Genomic DNA, 20,567 nt, shown 5'->3' with positions numbered 1-20,567 from the left:
TTTATAGAAAGTTTGGAAAAAGCATTATTTATACCAACTGCTTCATATTCTCTTAATTAATTAAATCAAACAAGCAATAAGACTCCTAATTCAGGCGATAGCAAGGAAAGGTGTTTGTATCAATCTCACGAACCGCTTTTTCGCAATAAAGATCAGCGGTAATTGTTTATTTCCTATTGTACTTCAACGAGGCGTGAGTAATTCATAGTCAAACCAACAGTGTTTGTCAGTATTTTGCGTGACGTGTTAGAGTCCTCATGGCGTTCTGTAGTTAGGCGAGCTGCGTTAGCGTAACGGTTAAGGTGTTGAGCTTCTACACGAAAGGTTATGAGTTCAAACCTTGTGCGGTGCTTAATATTTTCATTATTTAAAAACAATATTGAAGTGCCTTACTTCACGAATTATATTCGTTTGCAGCAGAGAAAGGGTTAATGAAGAGACAAAGCACTAGAAATTTCAAGAAAGTGCATTCAGACACATGCTACTCGCATTCCGCGCTGTGCGCGATTTTGTCATCACTGCACTGCTCACCTGTGCAGACACATGCTGTTCCCACTGCTTTGACACACTTATCATTCAATTTCACAAAAACTATTTGGCCCAAAAACTTTATTTCTACACGTCTTCTTGACTGATACCTTCCTCCCATAAATGACTTAATTTTGTTTTGATGTTGAACGCAGTTATTACGCAGCATTAAATGTAGTAAACCATTGCACGAAATTTTGAAGAATTTGCAGAGGTAAAAGTCCATAGCGTATACTTTCCATATGGTCGATTTTAGTTGCCACAGTGTTGAGAATGAAATGTGGACTAGATACCTAAATTTCATATAAAATTTACTGTATAACAATATCTCGTTTAAGTACCACATCGGTGTCGTGTGTAATATTGAAAAATATTCCTTCTTTCGCGACTGTAATACAAGTTTTATTTACACCGGACGCCTTTGGATTTATTTTAAAGCACTTCAATCAATGAAAGGTATGGCACATACACAATGGTACTCATGTTCTCTTTCTTGTTTTTGTTCCACAGTCGCAGTTTTACCAATGGTATTAAAATATATTCCTCTTCTGCAACTGTAATAAGCGACTTATTTAGACCAGACACGTTTCTCTCTTTTGAAGCATCTTCAGTGGACAGTATTTTGTCTCCTCCACTGCCAAGTCACCTTTCATAGTTTTGTGCTGCGGTAAAACAATATTCAACGTTTGTGTTGGCTAATCAGTGTTTTAGCAAATAAATGTTGTTTGTGTGCGCCACACACAAAAATTCTATTTGACATGGCTCAGAGCACTTCACTGATAGACGATATATTCAAGTCCTAATGTTTTTGTAAGTCCACAGTTTTGTTTAATGTATTTTGTCTACTTCCTTTTGATTGATTGAAGTGCTTTAAAATAAAGCCAAAAGTGCCCAGTGTAAATAAAACTTTTGTTACAGTCGCGAAAGATGGAATATTTCTCAATATTACATACGACACATATGTGGTACTTAAATTAAATGAGATATTGTTATAAAGTAAATTTTATATGAAATTTCCGTATCTTGCCCACATTTCATTCTCAACATTGTGGCAACTAAAATCGACCATTCGGAAAGTATACTCTATGGACTTTTACCTCTGCAAACTCTTCAAAATTTTGTGCAATGGTTTACTATATTTCATGCTGCATAATAACTGCGTTGAACATCGAAACAAAATTAAGTCATTTATGGGGGGAAGGTATCAGTCAAGAAGATGTGTAAAAATCTAATTTTTGGGCCAAATAGTTTTTGTGGAATCGAATGATAAGAGTGTCAAAGCAGTGGGAACTAGAGATGGGCAAAACTGTTCTTTTCAGAGATCGGATCACAACTGTTCACTCCCTGAAATGAACTAGCTCTTTTTCATGACTCACCACTCATTCACAAAAGAAAATAAATGGAAGGCACAGTGCCCTTTAAACTTGGTTTATTCCAGTACTACAACTCTATTTTGATCTTATTTGATCCTATTTTGAAGTAACACAGATAATGAGTAAGAATTTTGTTTTGTTTATTGAAATTTCCATGATATGACAAAGTTTTTGATTGTTGATTTATTTTGCACTGTCGTGGTTTTTTGGGTGATCGGAAAATGTTGTGACTTGAGATTTACATTAACAATATATTTGGCTATAATGTATTAAAATTTCATTAACCTCGTACAAATACATCGCAAGCCATATATTTTTAAAGTGAACATTTCCTTCCGAAGACGCCTAAAATCGCAAAATCCGTACTACAATAAGAAAAAAATATATAAATTTGACTGTAAGACCAAAGTGCTGCATATAGCCTTCCGCAGAATAAAACAAGGAAAATATTGGTGTATCACTTTTGCTATACGTTTATCGGTTCGCTCGTAATTAATGTGTAAATTCGAGTGACCATAATAAAAAATCCTATAGTAAGAGGAGCCGTCAGGAACCTAATCTGATCAGTTTAAACAAATAAAAATAAAATAAAAACAAATGATGTATACATAACATAATTATGTAATATACATAATGGTGTTACTACGAAGAACAATATCCAGCAGAGACGAACTCCGATGCAGAGGCGCTAAGTCAAGCAGGTCAAGCCGCGAACTGTATTACTGCGTGAGCTAAGACCGCAGAGACCAGAGTGACACCTGAGTTGCTTTGCTCAACGCTCTGGCTAGAGTCGAGAACAGTGGGGTGAGCGTTGAGCGGGCGAGTTCCGAGGGTGGGGGGAGCAGTGAATGGCCACCACTCACCCGCTCGGAGACAAATCGTCCGTTCTCTTGCGAGCAGGTTGTTGCAAGTAGTTCTTATGTTCTCCGCTAGGAGGCTCTCTGTCCTGTTGCTCGCATCAACTGCCCAGAGGGCAGGACATGCGACTGAAACGATCGCCGACGGAGTGCTATGCTAAGTTAAGGTGCGCCAGACACTGCACGCGGCAGAGGAAGCACAGAGAGGGCACGGCATATGTGAAACACAAAATCCAATGGGGCACTGCACAATGCAGGCAGCCAAGGCAGAAGCAGGGTAGAGGCCGGCGCTGGCTGTGTTGTGTGGCGTGCAGTGTGCTCTGACCAGCAGAGGCCCCACTGGCCTGCTCCGACACTCTCTCTCTCTCTCTCTCTCTCTCTCTCTCTCTCTCTCTCTCTCTGCTGTGGGAAACGTTTGGAGCTACCGTTCTTTTTTTCTGAATCACTGATTGTTCACTCCTTTGAAAGATTCAACTCTATGAATTAGTTCAGGAGCGGATCCCCCATCTCTAGTGGGAACACCATCTGTCTGCACAGGCGAGCAGTGCAGTGACAAAATCGCGCACAGCGCGGAATGCAGGGAGCACGTCTTTGTAGCAGCGAAAGGGTTAATGCGGCCGTGGTGGCTTTACTTCATGAACTGCGCGCTCCCCCCTAAACATAAGCTTGCGAACTATGCTATACTATGGCGCTGCTTCTCTTGGCGCGTGCGTCGTGTGCAACTGGCAACGCAGCAATCTCCTGCGTCTGGGCGGGTGTGCGCGAGCCGCCAAGATAAAAGAATTGAACTATAGTCTATAAAAGCAAAGTGCCACTGCATAAACGAGTGCAAGATTTCACACTGCCAGCAACTGCATCAACACCCTTCTGAATAATAAATGGATTTACCGTAGCGAAAGACTGACAGTCTTCAGTACATGAAACCACGAGGAACTGTTGTGCAGCTGGAAGGGTCTTTCAATCATTACCCTCTTCCCATTTATATTTACATTTTGTAGCCGGTGACTGAAGATCATTGGCTCGTTGCAAGAAAATCCCCATATTTGCCAGCATCTCCAGTGGTGCACTCCTTCCAACTGGTGGCCGCCTTCAGAAGGGGGGCACACCCACCTTAGGTGATTGTTCACACCTCAGGTCACACATCCCGAACACCAGACAGAGGGACCAATCGGCAATTTGGGAAGATAGCAGCTCAGGTAATCACCCCTCCCTGGCCTGGCCTGTACCAGGGGGTACACACAAACCCTATCTGCCAACCCGGGGCTGGGAATTACACATTACTCAGTCACATGTTATGTGCCACATGGGCGAGTTGGCCTTCAGGAGCACACAGAGAGGAGGAAGAAGAAAAAGAGGGACCTCAAACACCTAAGTGGAAAGAGGAAAGAAGAAGATGAATGAAGAAAGAAAAAAGGAATGAAAAACAATGGACAGTATTCCGATATTGACTACTGAAACTGCAGAATACAGTTCCAAAAACAGTCCAGCCATGTTCCCCAAGGGAGAGGAAAAGAACAGCAAAAGGATAGACATGCAGCACGGAAGGAAAAAGATGCTTTTTTTTTTTTTTTTTTTTTTTTTTTTTTTTTTTTTTTTTTTTGTGGGGTTTAAGGGCGCTCAACTACTGAGGTCATTAGCACCCAGTCACTGTTGTTAGAGCACATGGAGTAAAACTCAAGGGGAGGGGGGGACACCAGAAAGACCTGACAAAGATGCAGATAAAATAAGTAAAAAGGTTAGATGTCTTTGGACAAGCCAGTCAAAGTTATAAAACACAGAACACGAGCAGCTGCTCGAGCGTCATCAGCTAAAATATCCGGTAAAGTAGATGGCAGGGACAGGACAACACGAGATTGACTAAAGCGGGGACACGACAATAAAACATGGCGCACTGTTAATGCCTGACCACAAGGGCACTGCGGGGCTGGGTCACCGGACAGCAGGTAGCGGTGGCTAAACCTGCAATTCCCAATCCGCAACCTGGTCAGAAGGACCTCATCTCGCCGAGATGGTCGGGAGGAGGTTGTCCAAGCAGTTGGGAGCGGTTTTACTGCCCGGAACTTGTTTCCTTGGAGGGATGACCAAGCATCCCACCACAATGACACAAGCCTCTTACAAGCATCCCCACGAACGTCAGATGACGGGACACAATGAGAGGCTGGCCGAGGCAGGAGGACTGCAGCCTTGGCTGCAGCATCCGCAGCCTCAATCCCAGGCACTCCTACATGTCCGGCAACCCACAGAAAGCTGACAGGAGAACCATTATCAGCGAAAGAATGGAGGGACTGCTGTATCCGTTGAATCAAGGGATGGACCGGATAGGGAGCTCCAAGGCTCTGAAGAGCACTGAGTGAGTCAGAGCAGAGTACATACGATGAATGGCAGTGGAGGCGGGCATACTTAACGGCCTGATGGAGAGCAAAAAGCTCGGCCGTAAAGCTCGAACATTGGTCGAGGAGCCAGTATTTAAAGGTGGCGGCCCCGACGACAAAGGCACAGCCGACACCATCGTCAGTTTTGGAGCCATCGGGGTAAATAAAGGTGTGACCGGCAAGTCGAGCGCGAAGTTCGACAAACCGTGAGCAATACACTGCAGCCGGAGTACCCTCCTTCGGGAGTGAGCTGAGGTCGAGATAAATATGAACCGGAGCCTGGAGCCAAGGTGGTGTCGGGCTCTCACCCTCTCTGAAGGTGGTAGGGAGGGCAAAATCCAATTGTCGAAGCAGGCGACGGAAGCGGACTCTGGGGAGCAGCAGGGCAGACACATACAACCCGTACTGACGGTCGAGAGAATCGGTGAAGACGGACTGGTAAGAGGGGTGGTCGGGCATAGACAACAGCCGGCAGGCATACCGACACAGCAGTACGTCGCGCCGGTAGGTCAATGGTAATTCGGCGGCTTCAGCATAAAGACTCAACAGGACTAGTGTAGAAGGCTCCGGTCGCAAGACGTAACCCCCGATGGTGGATGGAGTTGAGATGGCGTAAGAGGGATGGCCGAGCAGACGAATAGACGAAGCTCCTATAATCCAGCTTCGATCGGACTATGGACCGATACAAGCGAAGCAGGACAGTGCGATCCGCTCCCCAAGATGAACCACTAAGAACTCTGAGGACATTAAGGGAATCTGTACAACGGGCCACCAAATAAGAGACATGCGGAGACCAACACAGTTTCCTGTCCAACGTGAGCCCTAGAAACTTAGTTGTTTCCACGAATGGGAGAACAACGGGACCGAGATGTAAGGATGGCGGAAGGAACGCTTTATATCGCCAAAAGTTGATACAAACCGTCTTCTCTTCAGAGAACCGGAAGCCATCTGCCACACTCCATGAGTATAGGCTGTCTAGACAACGCTGAAGGCAGCGCTCCAGGAGGCATGTTCTCTGGGCACTGCAGTAGATCGCGAAGTCATCGACAAAGAGAGAGCCTGAGACATTAGGTGGAATGCAATCCATAATTGGATTGATCGCGATGGCAAAAAGGGCTACGCTCAAGACGGAGCCCTGAGGCACTCCGTTCTCCTGGAGGAAGACGTCGGACAATACGGAGCCCACACGTACCCTAAACTTTCGATCCGTTAAAAAGGAATCAATAAAAAGGGGCAGGCGACGGCGTAGGCCCCACCTGTGCATAGTGCGGAGGATACCTCCTCTCCAACAGGTATCATAAGCCTTCTCCAAATCGAAGAACACGGCTACCGTTTGGCGCCTTCGCAAAAAGTTGTTCATGATGAATGTCGACAAGGTCACAAGGTGGTCAACAGCGGAGCGGCGGCGACGAAAGCCGCATTGGACATTGGTAAGTAGCCGCTGAGATTCAAGAATCCAAACTAACCGAGCATGAACCATGCGCTCCATCACCTTACAGACACAGCTTGTAAGAGAAATGGGGCGGTAACTAGAAGGAAGGTGTCTATCCTTCCCGGGTTTGGGTATAGGAACAACGACGGCGTCACGCCAACGCCTGGGGACCTGACCTTCGGTCTAGACGCGATTGTAGGTACGAAGAAGGAAGCTTTTGCCCGCCGGAGAAAGGTGTGCCAGCATCTGAACGTGAATGGCATCTGGCCCCGGAGCAGAGGACCGGGACAGTGCAAGCGCACGTTCGAGTTCCCACATAGTAAAGGGGGCATTATAAGTTTCCAGATTCAGCGAGTGGAAGGAAGGTCGCCGAGCCTCTTCTACCTCTTTCCTGGGAAGGAAGGCAGGGTGGTAATGGGCGGAGCTTGAAACCTCCGCGAAAAACCGGCCGAAGGCGTTGGAGACAGCCACAGGATCAACGAGGACCTCATTACCTGAGGTCAGGCCAGGTACCGAGGAGTGGGCCTTAATGCCCGACAGCCGGTGCAGGCCACCCCATACGACAGAAGAGGGAGTAAAACTGTTAAAGGAGCTGGTGAAAGAGGCCCAACAAGCTTTTTTGCTGTCTTTGATGACTCTACGGCATTGCACTCGGAGCCGTTTGTATCCAATACAATTCGCCAACGTAGGATGGCGGCGAAAGGTGCGTAAAGCACGTCGTCGAGCACGGATAGCGTCTCTACAAGCCTCGTTCCACCAGGGGACGGAAAAGCGACGGGAAGAAGAGGTAGTACGAGGAATGGAACGTTCGGCAGCATTGATGATAACAGCCGTGAGGTATTCGACCTGACTGTCACAACTGAGAAAATCGTGGTCCAGAAAGGTCGCCAGGGAGGAGTAAAGTCCCCAGTCAGCTTTCGGTATGTTCCAGCTCGAAGGACATGGGGATGGGGTGTGGTGCAGGAGACGAACAACACAGGGGAAGTGGTCACTCGAATAGGTGTCAGAAAGGACATACCACTCGAACCGATGGGCAAGAGTGGTAGAACAGAGCGAGAGGTCCAAGTGGGCGTAGGTATGAGTAGAGTCCGAGAGGAAAGTCGAGGCGCCAGTATTGAGGCAGACACGATTGAGATGGTTGAAGACATCCGCCAAGAGTGAGCCTCTTTGACAGGATGCAGGAGAGCCCCAAACGGGATGATGGGCACTGAAGTCGCCAAACAATAAAAACGGCGGGGGAAGCTGAACTATCTGGTGCATCATGTCAGCCCGACTAACAGCGGATGACGATGGAGTGTAGATGGTACGAACTGAAAAAGTAAAAGCAGAAAGAGTAATGCAGACAGCTATTGCTTGGAGTGGGGTGGTCAATGGGATGGGATGGTAATAGACATCGTCCCGAACGAGCAACATGACCCCACCATGAGCTGGGATACCGTCCACAGGGGTGAGGTCATACTGCTCCGAGGTATAGTGGGTAAAGGCAATACGGTCAGTCGGGCGCAACTTGGTTTCCTGGAGACCAAGGACGAGCGGACAGTGCAGGCGGAGGAGCAGTTGTAATTAATCCCGATTAGATTGAATACCTCTTATGTTCCAATGTAACAAGGCCATCGCTAGTCAAAAAAGAAGGGGAACGAGACGGGGGAAGAGCTGGTCACCTCGACGGCCGCGGAGGACCAGGTTTCGAGGGAACAACGCTACAACCGGTGGGAGGCGGATCCTGTTCCATCGAGTTGTCGCCAGCTGCGGCCACTGTCCCTGGTGGTGTAGGAGGGGCATCATCATTTGCCGACGAGAGGCCAGCTGAGCGCCTGGCAGCAGAGCGTCCCGGCGAAACTGAGGACGGCTGGGAGCAGCGACTCACAGATGGAGCGTCAGACGAAACGCGCCGGGGTGGAGAGGGGGATAGAGACTACTTCTTGGGGGCCTTCTTGGAAGTCCGAGGAGGCACAGGGGTGGTGGGCTGGACCCGAAGAAGGTCCTCACGCGCGGGGTCCGTTTTGGAACGCCGGACCTCGGAAGCTGGGGTCCGGAACGTTGCCCCGATGGACGCCTGTGAAGAGGATCGCTTCTCAGGCGGCGGGGGGGAGGGGCGGAGGGGGGGGGGGGGGAGGAGGAGGAGGAGGAGGAGGAGGAGGAGGAAGGGTGGCCCCTGGGGCAGAGGGGGCGGGGGCCACAGGGGAGGAGGAATTGGAAGGGAGGGATTTGGGAGGCGGAGGCAGAGACCCCGGATTGGGGGAGGAGGTGGAGGGGGGACAGGATAGGGGTGAGGATACCGCGGAATGAGTGGACACAACTGAGGCAAACGAAATGGTCAGCGGCACAGGATGGAGGCGGTCATACTTCTTCCTGGCCTCAGAATAAGAGAGACGATCCAAAGTTTTGAGTTCTTGCATCTTCTTCTCCTTCTGATATGCGGGGCAGTCTGAGGATCTAGGCGAGTGGATGCCAGGACAATTAACGCACCGAGGTGGTGGGGTGCATGTATGTTCCTCACGAAGAGGACGTCCACAATCGCCACAAAGGGGCTCAGCCTCACACTGCGACGACATGTGCCCAAAGCGCAAACACCGAAAACAGCACATAGGAGGCGGGACGTAAGGTCGCACGACGCACCAGTAGCACATCACCTTTACCTTCTCCGGGAGAACGTCCCCCTCGAAGGCGAGGATAAAGGCCCCGGTGTCGATGCGACGGACTTTGGGGCCACGCTGGACTCGCCGGACGAAATGCACGCCTCGGCGCTCCAGGTTGGCCCTGAGCTCCTCATCAGATTGCAGCAGGAAGTCCAGATGAAAAATAACCCCCTACGTCCTATTTAGTGCCAGATGCGGGACAATGGACACTGGGATATCCCCTAGGCAGTTGCACGCCTGGAGCACCGCCGACTGTGTGGCGGAGGTGGTCTTTATAAGAACGGGCCCCGAACGCATCTTACTGAGAGCCTCGATTTCCCCGAAGATGTCCTCAATGTGCTGAATAAAGAACATGGGCTTGGAGGTGGCGAACGTCCCCCCATCGGTTCGAGAACAGACCAAATAGCGGGGGAAGTACTTCGCCCCAAGCCGGCGGGCCTGTCCCTCCTCCCAGGGAGTGGCCAAGGGGGAAAGGGCAGGAGAACCAGAACTAGAGACAGTACCTTTCCGTTTGAAAGACTCGGCCGCAGAGCGACCTGATACGTGTTGACGTTTCATCTGCGAAACGTCCGCCCCGATACCACCCACTCCGACCAGGGGCTCTCCCCACGAGCGCCACCCAGCCTCAGCAAGGGCCACCTGGCAGGATGACCGTTGCCGGGAGTCCTGATGCCCCAAGGAGACGGGCATCTACTCCTTGGCCGACGTGGGGAGGGTGCAGCTCAGGTATCGGCAGTACGATCCCTGTGTTGTCAGGGGGCTACAACCTAGAGGGTACATGATGACCCCACCACAACGGGCTGGCTACTGTGCTGGATTTCTGGTGCCATGGAAAGTCCATCATGATCATAGGTGCAGATGGGGACGCACTATGGGCGTAACTTGTACAACCCATCAGGCGTTTAGGCCCAATTTGAGGAATAGTGGGTATGGTTACAACACCGGTACAATGCTGAGTGCCAAGGACTTAGTGCACTGAGGACCAGTGGTACACCATGTAAGGCGTCCTTCCCCAAAAGGCTCGTACTTCTGTAGAATTTTGAAAAATGGAGGTCAAACCCCAAGGGGGACCATCACATGAAAGGCCGAAACGGTTGAAACTCCTTTTAGTCGCCTCTTACGACAGGCAGGAATACCTCTGGCCTATTCTTACCCCGGACCCGAAGGGGAAGGAAAAAGATGCTGAAGCCTCATTGGGGGTGGGGGTAGGGGTGGGATGTCACAGGGTGACACATCTACACCTTGGCAAGCATAGGGACCTAGCAGTTCAAGCGTCAGAAGTGTGATACTTGTGTTGTCAAGGAGCTCTAAAGCAAAGGTACAAAATGACCCCACCATGTCGGATTGGCTACTGCATTGTCTTTTAAGCACATATATGAGTCTGTGCAGTTATTGTGCGCAGAGTGTCAACAACATTGTAGGCAGTAAGCGCTAATTAGTGTTCTTAGCCAGTTGGTCCAAACTACAGAAAAAATTTTCAAAATGGTTGTCAAACCCAGAAAAGAGACCAAAATTACTTAGCCAAAAAATGATGCAAAGAAAATAAATGAAGATGTCAACAAAGGAAAGCAGAACCTATGGAAATAGCCAGGTCAACATCAAAGGCTGCCACCAGCAGAGAGAAAAAGAAGAAAGGATAGTCAGAGATGGGATATTGTAGCATAAGAAATGAATTAGGTGCTGCAATAGCTTTGGTCCCCATGCTCACAATGTATGTATTAACGAAATAGTTGTGAGCCTCCTAAAGGGATCAAAGAAAGTAAACAAAGGTAATGGAGTGTAGCCTAAGTCATGCAGTGGTGAGGGGATTAGAAAAGGCAATGGGAGACTAAAAATAGCAGACAAGTTTTGCTATTTAGGCCCACATGTTCCCAAATTTGTTTTGATTATGTTGCAGAAGTTTCACTGGGACACCCTTACAAATCCTCCATTACGCCCCCATGCGATTTCCATATTTTTGGGGCCCTGAAGAAAGACATTCGCAGTTGTCTATTTGCTTTGGACAAAGAGGCACATTCTTGGGTACACTCATGGTTCCATACATAGCTGTAAACATTTTTTGTGAAGGTACTGAACAACTTGTCTTACACCGAGATAAATTTATCAACACATAAATTTCATTTTAGTCTGTTTTATCTTGAAAATATTGGTTTCAATCATGAACAAGTATGAAAATTTTAAATTTTAATGAAAATATGCCCGTGTATGAAACAACATTAATGTCCAAGCCAGAGAATGAAAAACTGTCACAAATTTGAAGAATATCAGACGGTGCCCCAGCAGTATTGTCAGCTTCAAAAGCACATTTACTGTCTACAGTGTTGTTTCTAAAGGAGGTCACTTCTTGTTCATTAACACACAGCATTAAAAGTCTTCCTACATACTGCTTAATTGACTTTTTGGTTGCAAATTAACCAACAACAAAAGAAACCATATGAAGTTCTTTCTTTTATTCACCTATTTGACCCCTGACTTCATAATTTACAGTGTGATCAGGAATCACTGTTGTAATTTTCCTTAAAACAAAGTTGAACACAAAATAATTTTTGGCAATGGAATGCTCTTTCTAAATTATTGTGTAATTAGATACTGTATGAATATCATGAAAATCTGCATCAAATAAGGAGTGAAGTTCAAGCTTATCCTTAGAACTAAATGTTGCCGAACTTGATTCTCTTTCTCTATTTTAGACAACCTCATAAAAGGACACTGTGTTTACAGCCTGATATTTTCCACTCAAAACTGTATGCCATACCATTCATGTGAATACACCACCAGCTCCTTCAGCAATGCCTTTCCCCACAAACTCACTACCATGATATATAACTTTATTATAATACTGAATGTTATCACTTAAACCACACTAGGGTTTATTCTTCATTGAAGAACTATTTTAAAAATGACACAACCTAACAAATATCAAACATTTATTAAGAGACAGAATTTTTTTAACTTCTTTCGTTTATAAAAGTTTTTAAATTTATGAAAATAGTAACTTGAAGCTGATTAAAATTAGGGAATAATTAACCTTTCTCTGAGTTCCTTCAAACAATCTTTTAAGCTGTGATGGGACAAGTTACAAAAAATTGATTTGAAAGTTAAAGTTCTGGATCACTGATTATTTAGTTAGTATACCATTTTCCCCATTTGTTTTGTACTTGCAAATCATTTGCATCAACAATGTCTTTAATATTTTCCATTAATACGAACTTATTTGTTTTATTGTGACAGGATGGGACAGTAAAATTTACATTTTTGGTTGCGTTAAAATGCATGTTTTCATTAGAGCTCAACAATGAAATTTTACCTGTTAGTAATAAAAGCACTACAGAATTTTTACAAACAAAAATGCACAAAATTGACTAGAACATACTGTAGAAAACTTTCCTTCTGAAACTGTTATTCAAGAGCTTGCCTTCATACCAGCGGATACCTGGATTTTCATCACCAATTACAAAGAAATTACGGTGTTTTCATGTGTATTTTATACAGAGTAGACAACTTCGAACTCTTTTGGAACAACTTTACCTGCAGTAGTTAAGGATTAAAAGTTTTTTTTACAAGTCTAGTTTCACTTTTGGTGGAATGGCCCAAAAAGTGTCCATTGATAGGATAAGAATATGATTTGATTCTTATCTATTGCCAGAAGATCATACCTTGCACTAATCCCCAATGGTCTCCTTGGTTATGGAATTTTGTTCAACTGAGAAAAAACAACAATATTAGTATTTCTGTGATGTGGTAAAGACAATAAAAGCTCACTGCGCAACATAAAAAAGGATGTTAATATGGGTCCAAGATCATAATGTATTTATGATTGTAATCTGTAATCCTTTGAAATTTTCAGGCATACTTCCTAATGACTAAGTGGTCAGTATCAGTTAAAATTGGAACTAAAAGGAACCATCCCAGCATTATCCTTCACTGATGCAGGAAAATCCACAGTAAACCTGAATGTGGATAGCTGGAATGAGATTTCGACATCACTCCTCCCAACTGTGAGACTCGCGTTTAACCACATCCCCAGCTCATTTGTTACAGTAAGATTATATGACATACTGGTCTTGCTGAAACAGCCACCCACGGGTAAGCCAGGAGCAGAAGGCCTTGGACCAGACAATAGGCTCACAAACATTACCAGTGTATTAAAAGTTAGACTGGTAGGATTAAAGTACAATAAGTTGAAACTGGCAGCAGTCTCCACTTTATCATCATCCGCTGTATGTGACAAGTTTTGTTATTAAGACTGGAAGAAGAACAAGACACTGCAAAATCGTGCACAAATAAGAAGAATTCTACAAGACATTTCATGCTACTGATTGCAAACAACAAAAAGTTACTATCACACACAAAAGTGAGAACTGAGCAATCTATTCCTATTGCTAAAAACTGACTGACAATATGTCACCTACACAATATTAAAACAAAAAGAAATCATGTGGAAAATAGTGAGACACTGCCTCTCAAGATTTTGGGAGGGCTGTCGGTTGGCCATCTTAGTAATTTTCTCGATATGATTGGAAATATGTTAGCCATATCCTGGATGGTGTCTCTTGTTCAAACACAGCCAACTGACTGAAAACATGCGCTAAAAACCCATATGGAAGGCTGTCTTATGGAGGCTATTCTATCTAGTAAATACATTCAGACTGGGAACTGGAAACCATAGCACATACATGTGGCCTCCTCCTCCTCCTCCTCCTCCTCCTCCTCCTCCTCACCAGTATCAAGATCAGTGTAACATCAAAATGACAGATTTTAATCAAACACACTGCCTAGCTGAAGTGCACAACATCTCAGTGTTTAAAACTGAGACACATACGCATTATGGTTCCCTAGCCCTTGGACAGGTTTAAATTTAACTTGATAGCATACTGAGTGCACTAAAATTTCCATGTTCATCAGTTTATCCTTAGAAACACATTCTAATTTTAAAAAAGGAAAAGTTTACGGTGATTGGTCTTCATTAACTGAACAAACTTACCCAAATATAACAGCATTCCAGATCAATATATTATTGTCAGTTGGAGCTCCACTTACACCAGTGGGAGGATCTTCCTGTAATCTGAAATACAAGAACAACGAGCGTTAAGAGCTTTATTGAACATAGTAAGTAGCCCCCCCTACCCAACCCAGAGTCAGAGTCAGAATGACACAGCTGCTGCATTGTTAACTCTCCATTTAATCTTTATTACTCCAAAGAATATGCATATTAACCATTTTGATTGTACGCAATCTTAAAGGATATGATGGATTTATCAAGGAACAGACTGAATTTGGAATAAAATATGTTGCACGGCAGAGATAAACTTAAATTTGGTATGGGCTGACGTGACAGGCATTTTTACAGCTAACACAACGCAAGTTTCATCTATATGTGTCTGTTTTCACCACACACCACTGCATATCCCTGACCTTCAAATTACATCTATACTGCTAATAGACTATCCTAAAACCCAGTACCATTTGCCAATTGCATACGTAACAGCTTCCTGGGGCAACAAATATCCGACTTCCAGTTTTTCAAATAATTATTGATCTAATTTAAGAATTTAAAATGCTATCATAATCAACTCATAAAAGGAATACTCTTATGTTAAAAGTTCAACACAATAAGTGTTACAGTTAGAAACAGTGCAATTGCTTTGAGGAAAATTCAGACTTTATTCATCCAGTATTTGAGAATGAGAGCATTTAACGACTTCCAACAGACTTCACAGATAATTCCAAACCATTTCTAAGTTTTTTCTCATTTACATGCTTAACATCAAACATTTAACGCATTAACTCATTTGTAAAGTAATCAGATGTTTGAACCTGTTTTACATGTGGTACCTCAATTCTGTACAGAATCTGGGATTTATTAGTATCATTCTTATGCAGAGAAACAGCAACGACTCTATTATCACTTCCATCATAAGTCACAAACACGCATTTGATTTATGTTGCTTACTCTTTTATGCAACTTCACCTTCTCAACCTTGTTTGTAAACTGAATGAGTACCTAATAGACTACAGTCAATGGTAGTATAAAGAGAAAAACAAATACACAAGATACTTTTTGCTTACAATCACCAAACTTCATGTGCTCGCTACAGATGAATTAGTATAATAAATCTACTATCTTTTGTAATAAATTTTGCTAAAGAAATCTCATTAAATTTCCACACAGAAATGCCACAAGGCCAGTAACCACAAAATCTTTGTGTATTACAATCCTTTATCAAGGATTAAGTAATTGTTGAATTAGCCCAATTACAGAACATTCTTCTAGCTTGCCACTTTCCTGAAGGACAGTACCTTTATCTGGCATCTTTGCATCTGCATGTAAAATGCTAGATCATTGGTCCCTCGTTCCGATTAAAATAATTCCACAAGGATGGGAGTAAAATAATCGAGACATACAAAAAACAGCTGGAAGAAAGGAGAAAACCACAAGAATGACAGGACAACAAACACTAAAATGAACAAAATCGGACAAGTAAACCACAGAGACATACAAGAAACATGTAGAAGAGCTCAAAACAGGAGAGCAGATTACCATGGCTGGCTGACTGTGAGAATAAAATTGAGAAGCCAGCCACTCCGCAACGCATTAAAACCTCCAACCTAAAATCACTAGGGTGGAGGATACAGAGAAACAAAGGACATGCTCTACAACTTAGATCAAATGATAAAACCCACCCCCACAAATAAAACATAAAACTAAAGCTGCTGTTGAGGCATTGTCGCCAAACATCGAAGGTATGGTGCTGGGAAAGTTAAAAGTCCGCCGCAGAGTGGCTAAAAGTGGGCAGTCCAGCAAGAGGTGGACGACCGTCTTGGTGAGCCACACGCACACCAAGGTGGGCCCTCGCAATGGAGGAGGTAACCGTGCGTTAGCCATGTATGGCCAATGTGAAGCCGACAGAGGACAACTGATTCCCTGTGAGAGGATCACGTGGAAGACTTCCACACATTTGTAGTCTCCTTACCACGTAACTTGGTGCACCTGGGTCCTAGGGACCTGAGAGAAATGTACGTTTTTTAGCACTGCAATGTGTGCAGCAGCACTGACTTACACTCCTATGTACTCTTCCAGCATTCAGTTGGCTACCAGCCTACAGCAATGTCACAGGTGTGTCTTGGCTAGTTTTGCATCTATAAAAGCACATGGATCCCAAGGACCCAGTTGTACCTGCAGTGAAAGTTTTTTTCCTTAACAGTACTTGCAATATTTCAGATTTATTGTACCAGATTTCATAAAAATGAGTGAGGAAGATATCATCAATACTTGGAACGAACCAGTGGACAGTGATATTGATGATATAAGTGGAAGTGACAGTGACTGTGAAACTATTGAACATGCACCTGAAAGTGATGTTAAGTGCTGATGACAGCAATGAAGGGCAATCTACAGGTAATTATATCTATGGGAGGAATAGATTCAAATGGTCAACAATGCCCAGCATACGTGGAAGAACGCCACAAAGCAATATCATCTCTCCAATCCATCTTTCTGGTATATGTTTGCCCAGCTAGACACGTAAACAAAAAGACCCCTCTAGCATTTTGGGAATTACTTTTCACTGATGAAATGATTGCAGAGAGATTGCTCAGAACCAATGAAAAAATTATATCATTGCCATTCGAGTCTAAAAGAAATTCTTCTTCAAAAGTAACAGATAAAGTGGAAATAAGGCCCTTATGGGTCTTTGTTATCTCTGGGGAGCCTTCAAATCAAACAATGAAGATCTGGATGATTTATATGCTACAAATGGCATGGGTAGACCAATCTGTAGAGCAACTATGTCTTCGAAACATCTATTATTTTTATTGTGTTGTCTTCGTTTTGATGATTCAACAACCCGTGATGCCAGAAAACCCAGAGATAAACTGTACTACATCTCTTGGCTATTCAATTCATTTGTAAAAGCTACCAAGAACACTATTCAGTCTGGAAATATGTCACCATGGACAAAATGCTTGTTGGATTCCATTGCAGATGTGCATTCAGGATGTACATTCCTTCCAAGCCACGTAAATATGGAATAAAAATATATATCCTGGCTGATGCCAAAATGCATTACTGTTTGAATGCTGAAATTTATACTGGAATATTAGTTGTAAACACACCGCAGTGTATGCTCATTCCAACAGCAGTTGTCATGTGGCTGGTTGAACTAATTAGAGAAAGCAACAGAAATGTGACTGGAGACAACTGGTTCTCAAGTGTAGAACTGGTTAATGAGTTGTCCAAATGCCATTTGACTTATATCAGCACTATAAGAAAGAATAAGGCTGAGCTACCATCAAACTTTTCAACAGCAAAAGACAGAAATGTGTCTTCCTCAATCTATGGATACTCTGGATGTATAACGCTACTTTCACACATCCCAAAAAAGAACAATGTAGTGAACATATCAACAATGCACCATGGTGAATGTGAGGTGAAACATAAGCCTCAAATTATATAAGACTACAATAGAACAAAAGGGGGTGTTGAAGCTCTTGATGAAAAGACTCAATTACACAGCTTCCAGAAGAACAAGGCGGTGGCCTATGGCAATCTTCTATACCATATTGGATATAGCTGGTGTAAATGCTTTTGTTTTACTCCATCACAAAGAAGATGATAATGATGTGACTTGATGAGAATCCCTCATTCAACTAGGAATAGAACTTTTAAGTGATCATATGAAAAGAAGACTGGATTCTCAATTTCTAGAAAAGATGCCAGAAATTCGATTTATGATATTTTAGGAATGAATCCTAACAAGGCACCAGGAACATCCCAAGCCCACCAAGAGGCCTCTGCTACTAAATCTAAGATAAAACGGTGCTCAATGTGTCCATCTAAGAAAGATAGGAAAGCATCACAAGAGTGTGCCAGGTGTCGAGCACCATTATGCTTGGAATGTTCCAGTCTTTTGCTCAAATTGTTTAGGTGGTTTGGACGAGTAAAAATGCTTAATTTAACTGGTAAAAACAATAAATTATATAAAACCTGAGATTTTTAAGCAATTGCTATTTTTTACCATTTTCATAAATGAGGTACGTATGTCATTCGACTGAAAATGTTACCATTGAATCTTCCCAGAAGCTACGCCTGCAGAAATCTTTATACTGTACTTGAACTTTTCTATTGGGTTACAGCTTTGAAGAACAGTCCATTTGATTGTAGATGTGTAATTTCATTTATATAGGTTAATGTTTGTAGCTCACGAGTAGGACTTGACAAATGTATGTTTTTCACTTTTTGTGCTCTCACTATTTCACTGTCTTTTTGTACAGTTTCTGAAAGAGATGACTAGAAATGATGAAAATAGTTTTTTTTATTAGCATTAATACTACCATATTAAATAGTTAATATTTGAATTATATCAACTTTATTATTTTCTTCTAAAATCTGTTCAAAGTTTATCTCGGTCCCATGGACCCAGGTGTGCCTTGTGCGTTAACATTTTTGGATGTACCAGTTAGGGATTAATGACACACAGTTTGTTGTGCGTACTGTTATGGCATTCTGTCTCCCAAAGCTGAAAAACCCTGCAGCATAAGACAGAACGCAGGTCATTTTCGGAGATGCCCATCTCCAGAAGCGGTTTCCGCATAGCCTGTTTGGCCAGGCTGTCAGCAAGTTCATTGCCTGGGATTCCAAGATGTCCTGGGGTACACACAAACACCACTGAATACCAAAGGATGGCGAGGATAGCACTGGTTGATAGCTTGTAGGCTGCTCAAGGAGTAAGTACACAGGAGAAATGACTCACCAGGGCATGAGCGGATGTGCTCAAGAGCACAAAATATGGCCGCCAGCTCTGCAGTGAAAATCCTGCAGCCATATGGCAAGTAGTGCTGTTGAATATGTCGTCCATGAACATACACAAAGCCTACGTTACCATCAGCCATCGAGCCGTTGGTGTAAACCAGTTCATGGCCCCTGTACATGTCGAGAATCAGGAGGAAGTGATAGCGGAGAGCCGCAGGGTTAAAGGAGTCCTTAGGGCCATGCAAAAGGTCCAGAATAATATGCAGCCTAGATGTACACCATGGAGGTGTACATGAATGGACCTCAAGGAGAGGTGGTAATGGGAAGGACTCCAGTTCAGACAGAAGGGACCGGACACGAACCACAATCCTAATTCCTGCGGGAGATGAACCGCTGTGGTTGGGAAAATGAGACAGTAATTTGGACGCACATGAGAACTATGAATGTGTGCAATGAAATTCATGAGCAGGTGTGCCCACCTTACCTTCAATGGAGGGTCTCCGGCCTCCACCGGGGCACTGGTCACCGGACTCGTTCTAAAAGCTCCCGTCACTGGGCAAACGCCACAGTGGTGCACTGGGTCAAGTAAACGCCATGCTGAGGGCGCCATTGAACCCTAAACCAGACTCCCATAGTCAACGCGGGATTGAACAAGGGCTCTGTAGAGCTGCAGCAGCTTAGAGCAATCTGTACTCCACTTGGTGTGGGTCAGGCAGAGGAGGGCATTGAGGTGCTGGCAGCACTTCCGCTTAAGTTGATGAGGGTGAGGCAGCCAAGTCAACTGGATGTCGAAAACCAGTCCTAAGAATCGATATGTCCCCACTACAGTGAGGGGATCATCATTAAGGTAAAGTTCTGGTTCTGAATGAACGGTGTGATGTCAACAGAAATGCACGACACATGACTTCGTGGCTGAAAACTGGAAGCTGTGGGCTAGAGCACATGACTGCACCTTATGACTGGCTCCCTGTAGGTGCCACTCAGCAACACCAGTACTGGAGGAGCAGTACAAAATGCAGAAGTCATCCGCATACAGAGAAGGTGAGACTGACAGCCCTACAGCTGCTGCTAGACCATTAATAGCCACTAAAAATAGAGATACATTCAATACGGAGCCCTGCGGAACGCCATTCTCCTGAATACATGGGGAACTATGGGAGGCACCAACTTGGACACGGAGAGTATGGAGCGATAGGAAGTGCTATCCCTGCGTTATCAGGGGATTGCCACCAAATGGGTGCATGATGGCCCCATCACAACGGACTGGCAACCATGCTGGATATTGGGCGCAGAGAAATGCAATACTGTCATGGGGGTGAAAGAGGACAGGAGACAACAGAAGAAGATGACATAACCCGGAAAGTCTCCCCACCCAAACAGCTGAATTGCAGGTGGAGATGCAAAGCTGTGACAAGAGGTTCAGGAGATCGAATCTAAGGGCACTACGGATAACGCATGCACCACGTAAGGCATCCTTCCCCATATTGCCTGCACTTCTGTAGAATTTGGAAAGTGGCAGGTCAAACCATAAAATGGGACCTGAACTTATAGGGCCGAAAAGTGTGAGACTCCTTTCAATTGCCTCTTACGAGAGGCAGGAATACCTCAGGCCTAT

At 44.4% G+C, this 20,567-nt stretch overlaps 1 protein-coding gene across 3 annotated transcripts in view; it reads right to left on the bottom strand.

The window, feature by feature from the left end:
* LOC126469945 (ubiquitin-conjugating enzyme E2-17 kDa) overlaps nucleotides 1-20,567 on the bottom strand; it is a 94,604-nt gene that overhangs the window by 59,929 nt on the left and 14,108 nt on the right. For all 3 annotated transcript variants that reach the window (XM_050097352.1, XM_050097351.1, XM_050097353.1), the window contains exon 2: nucleotides 14,186-14,266. In XM_050097352.1, coding sequence (XP_049953309.1) covers nucleotides 14,186-14,266 — 81 coding nt within the window. The remainder of the gene's footprint in view (nucleotides 1-14,185; nucleotides 14,267-20,567) is intronic.

This window comes from Schistocerca serialis, chromosome 3 (assembly GCF_023864345.2).
Source record: "Schistocerca serialis cubense isolate TAMUIC-IGC-003099 chromosome 3, iqSchSeri2.2, whole genome shotgun sequence".
Lineage (NCBI taxonomy): Eukaryota > Metazoa > Arthropoda > Insecta > Orthoptera > Acrididae > Schistocerca > Schistocerca serialis.
Note: the sequence above shows the minus strand (reverse complement) of the source record. Positions and strands in the feature narration are given on the sequence as shown.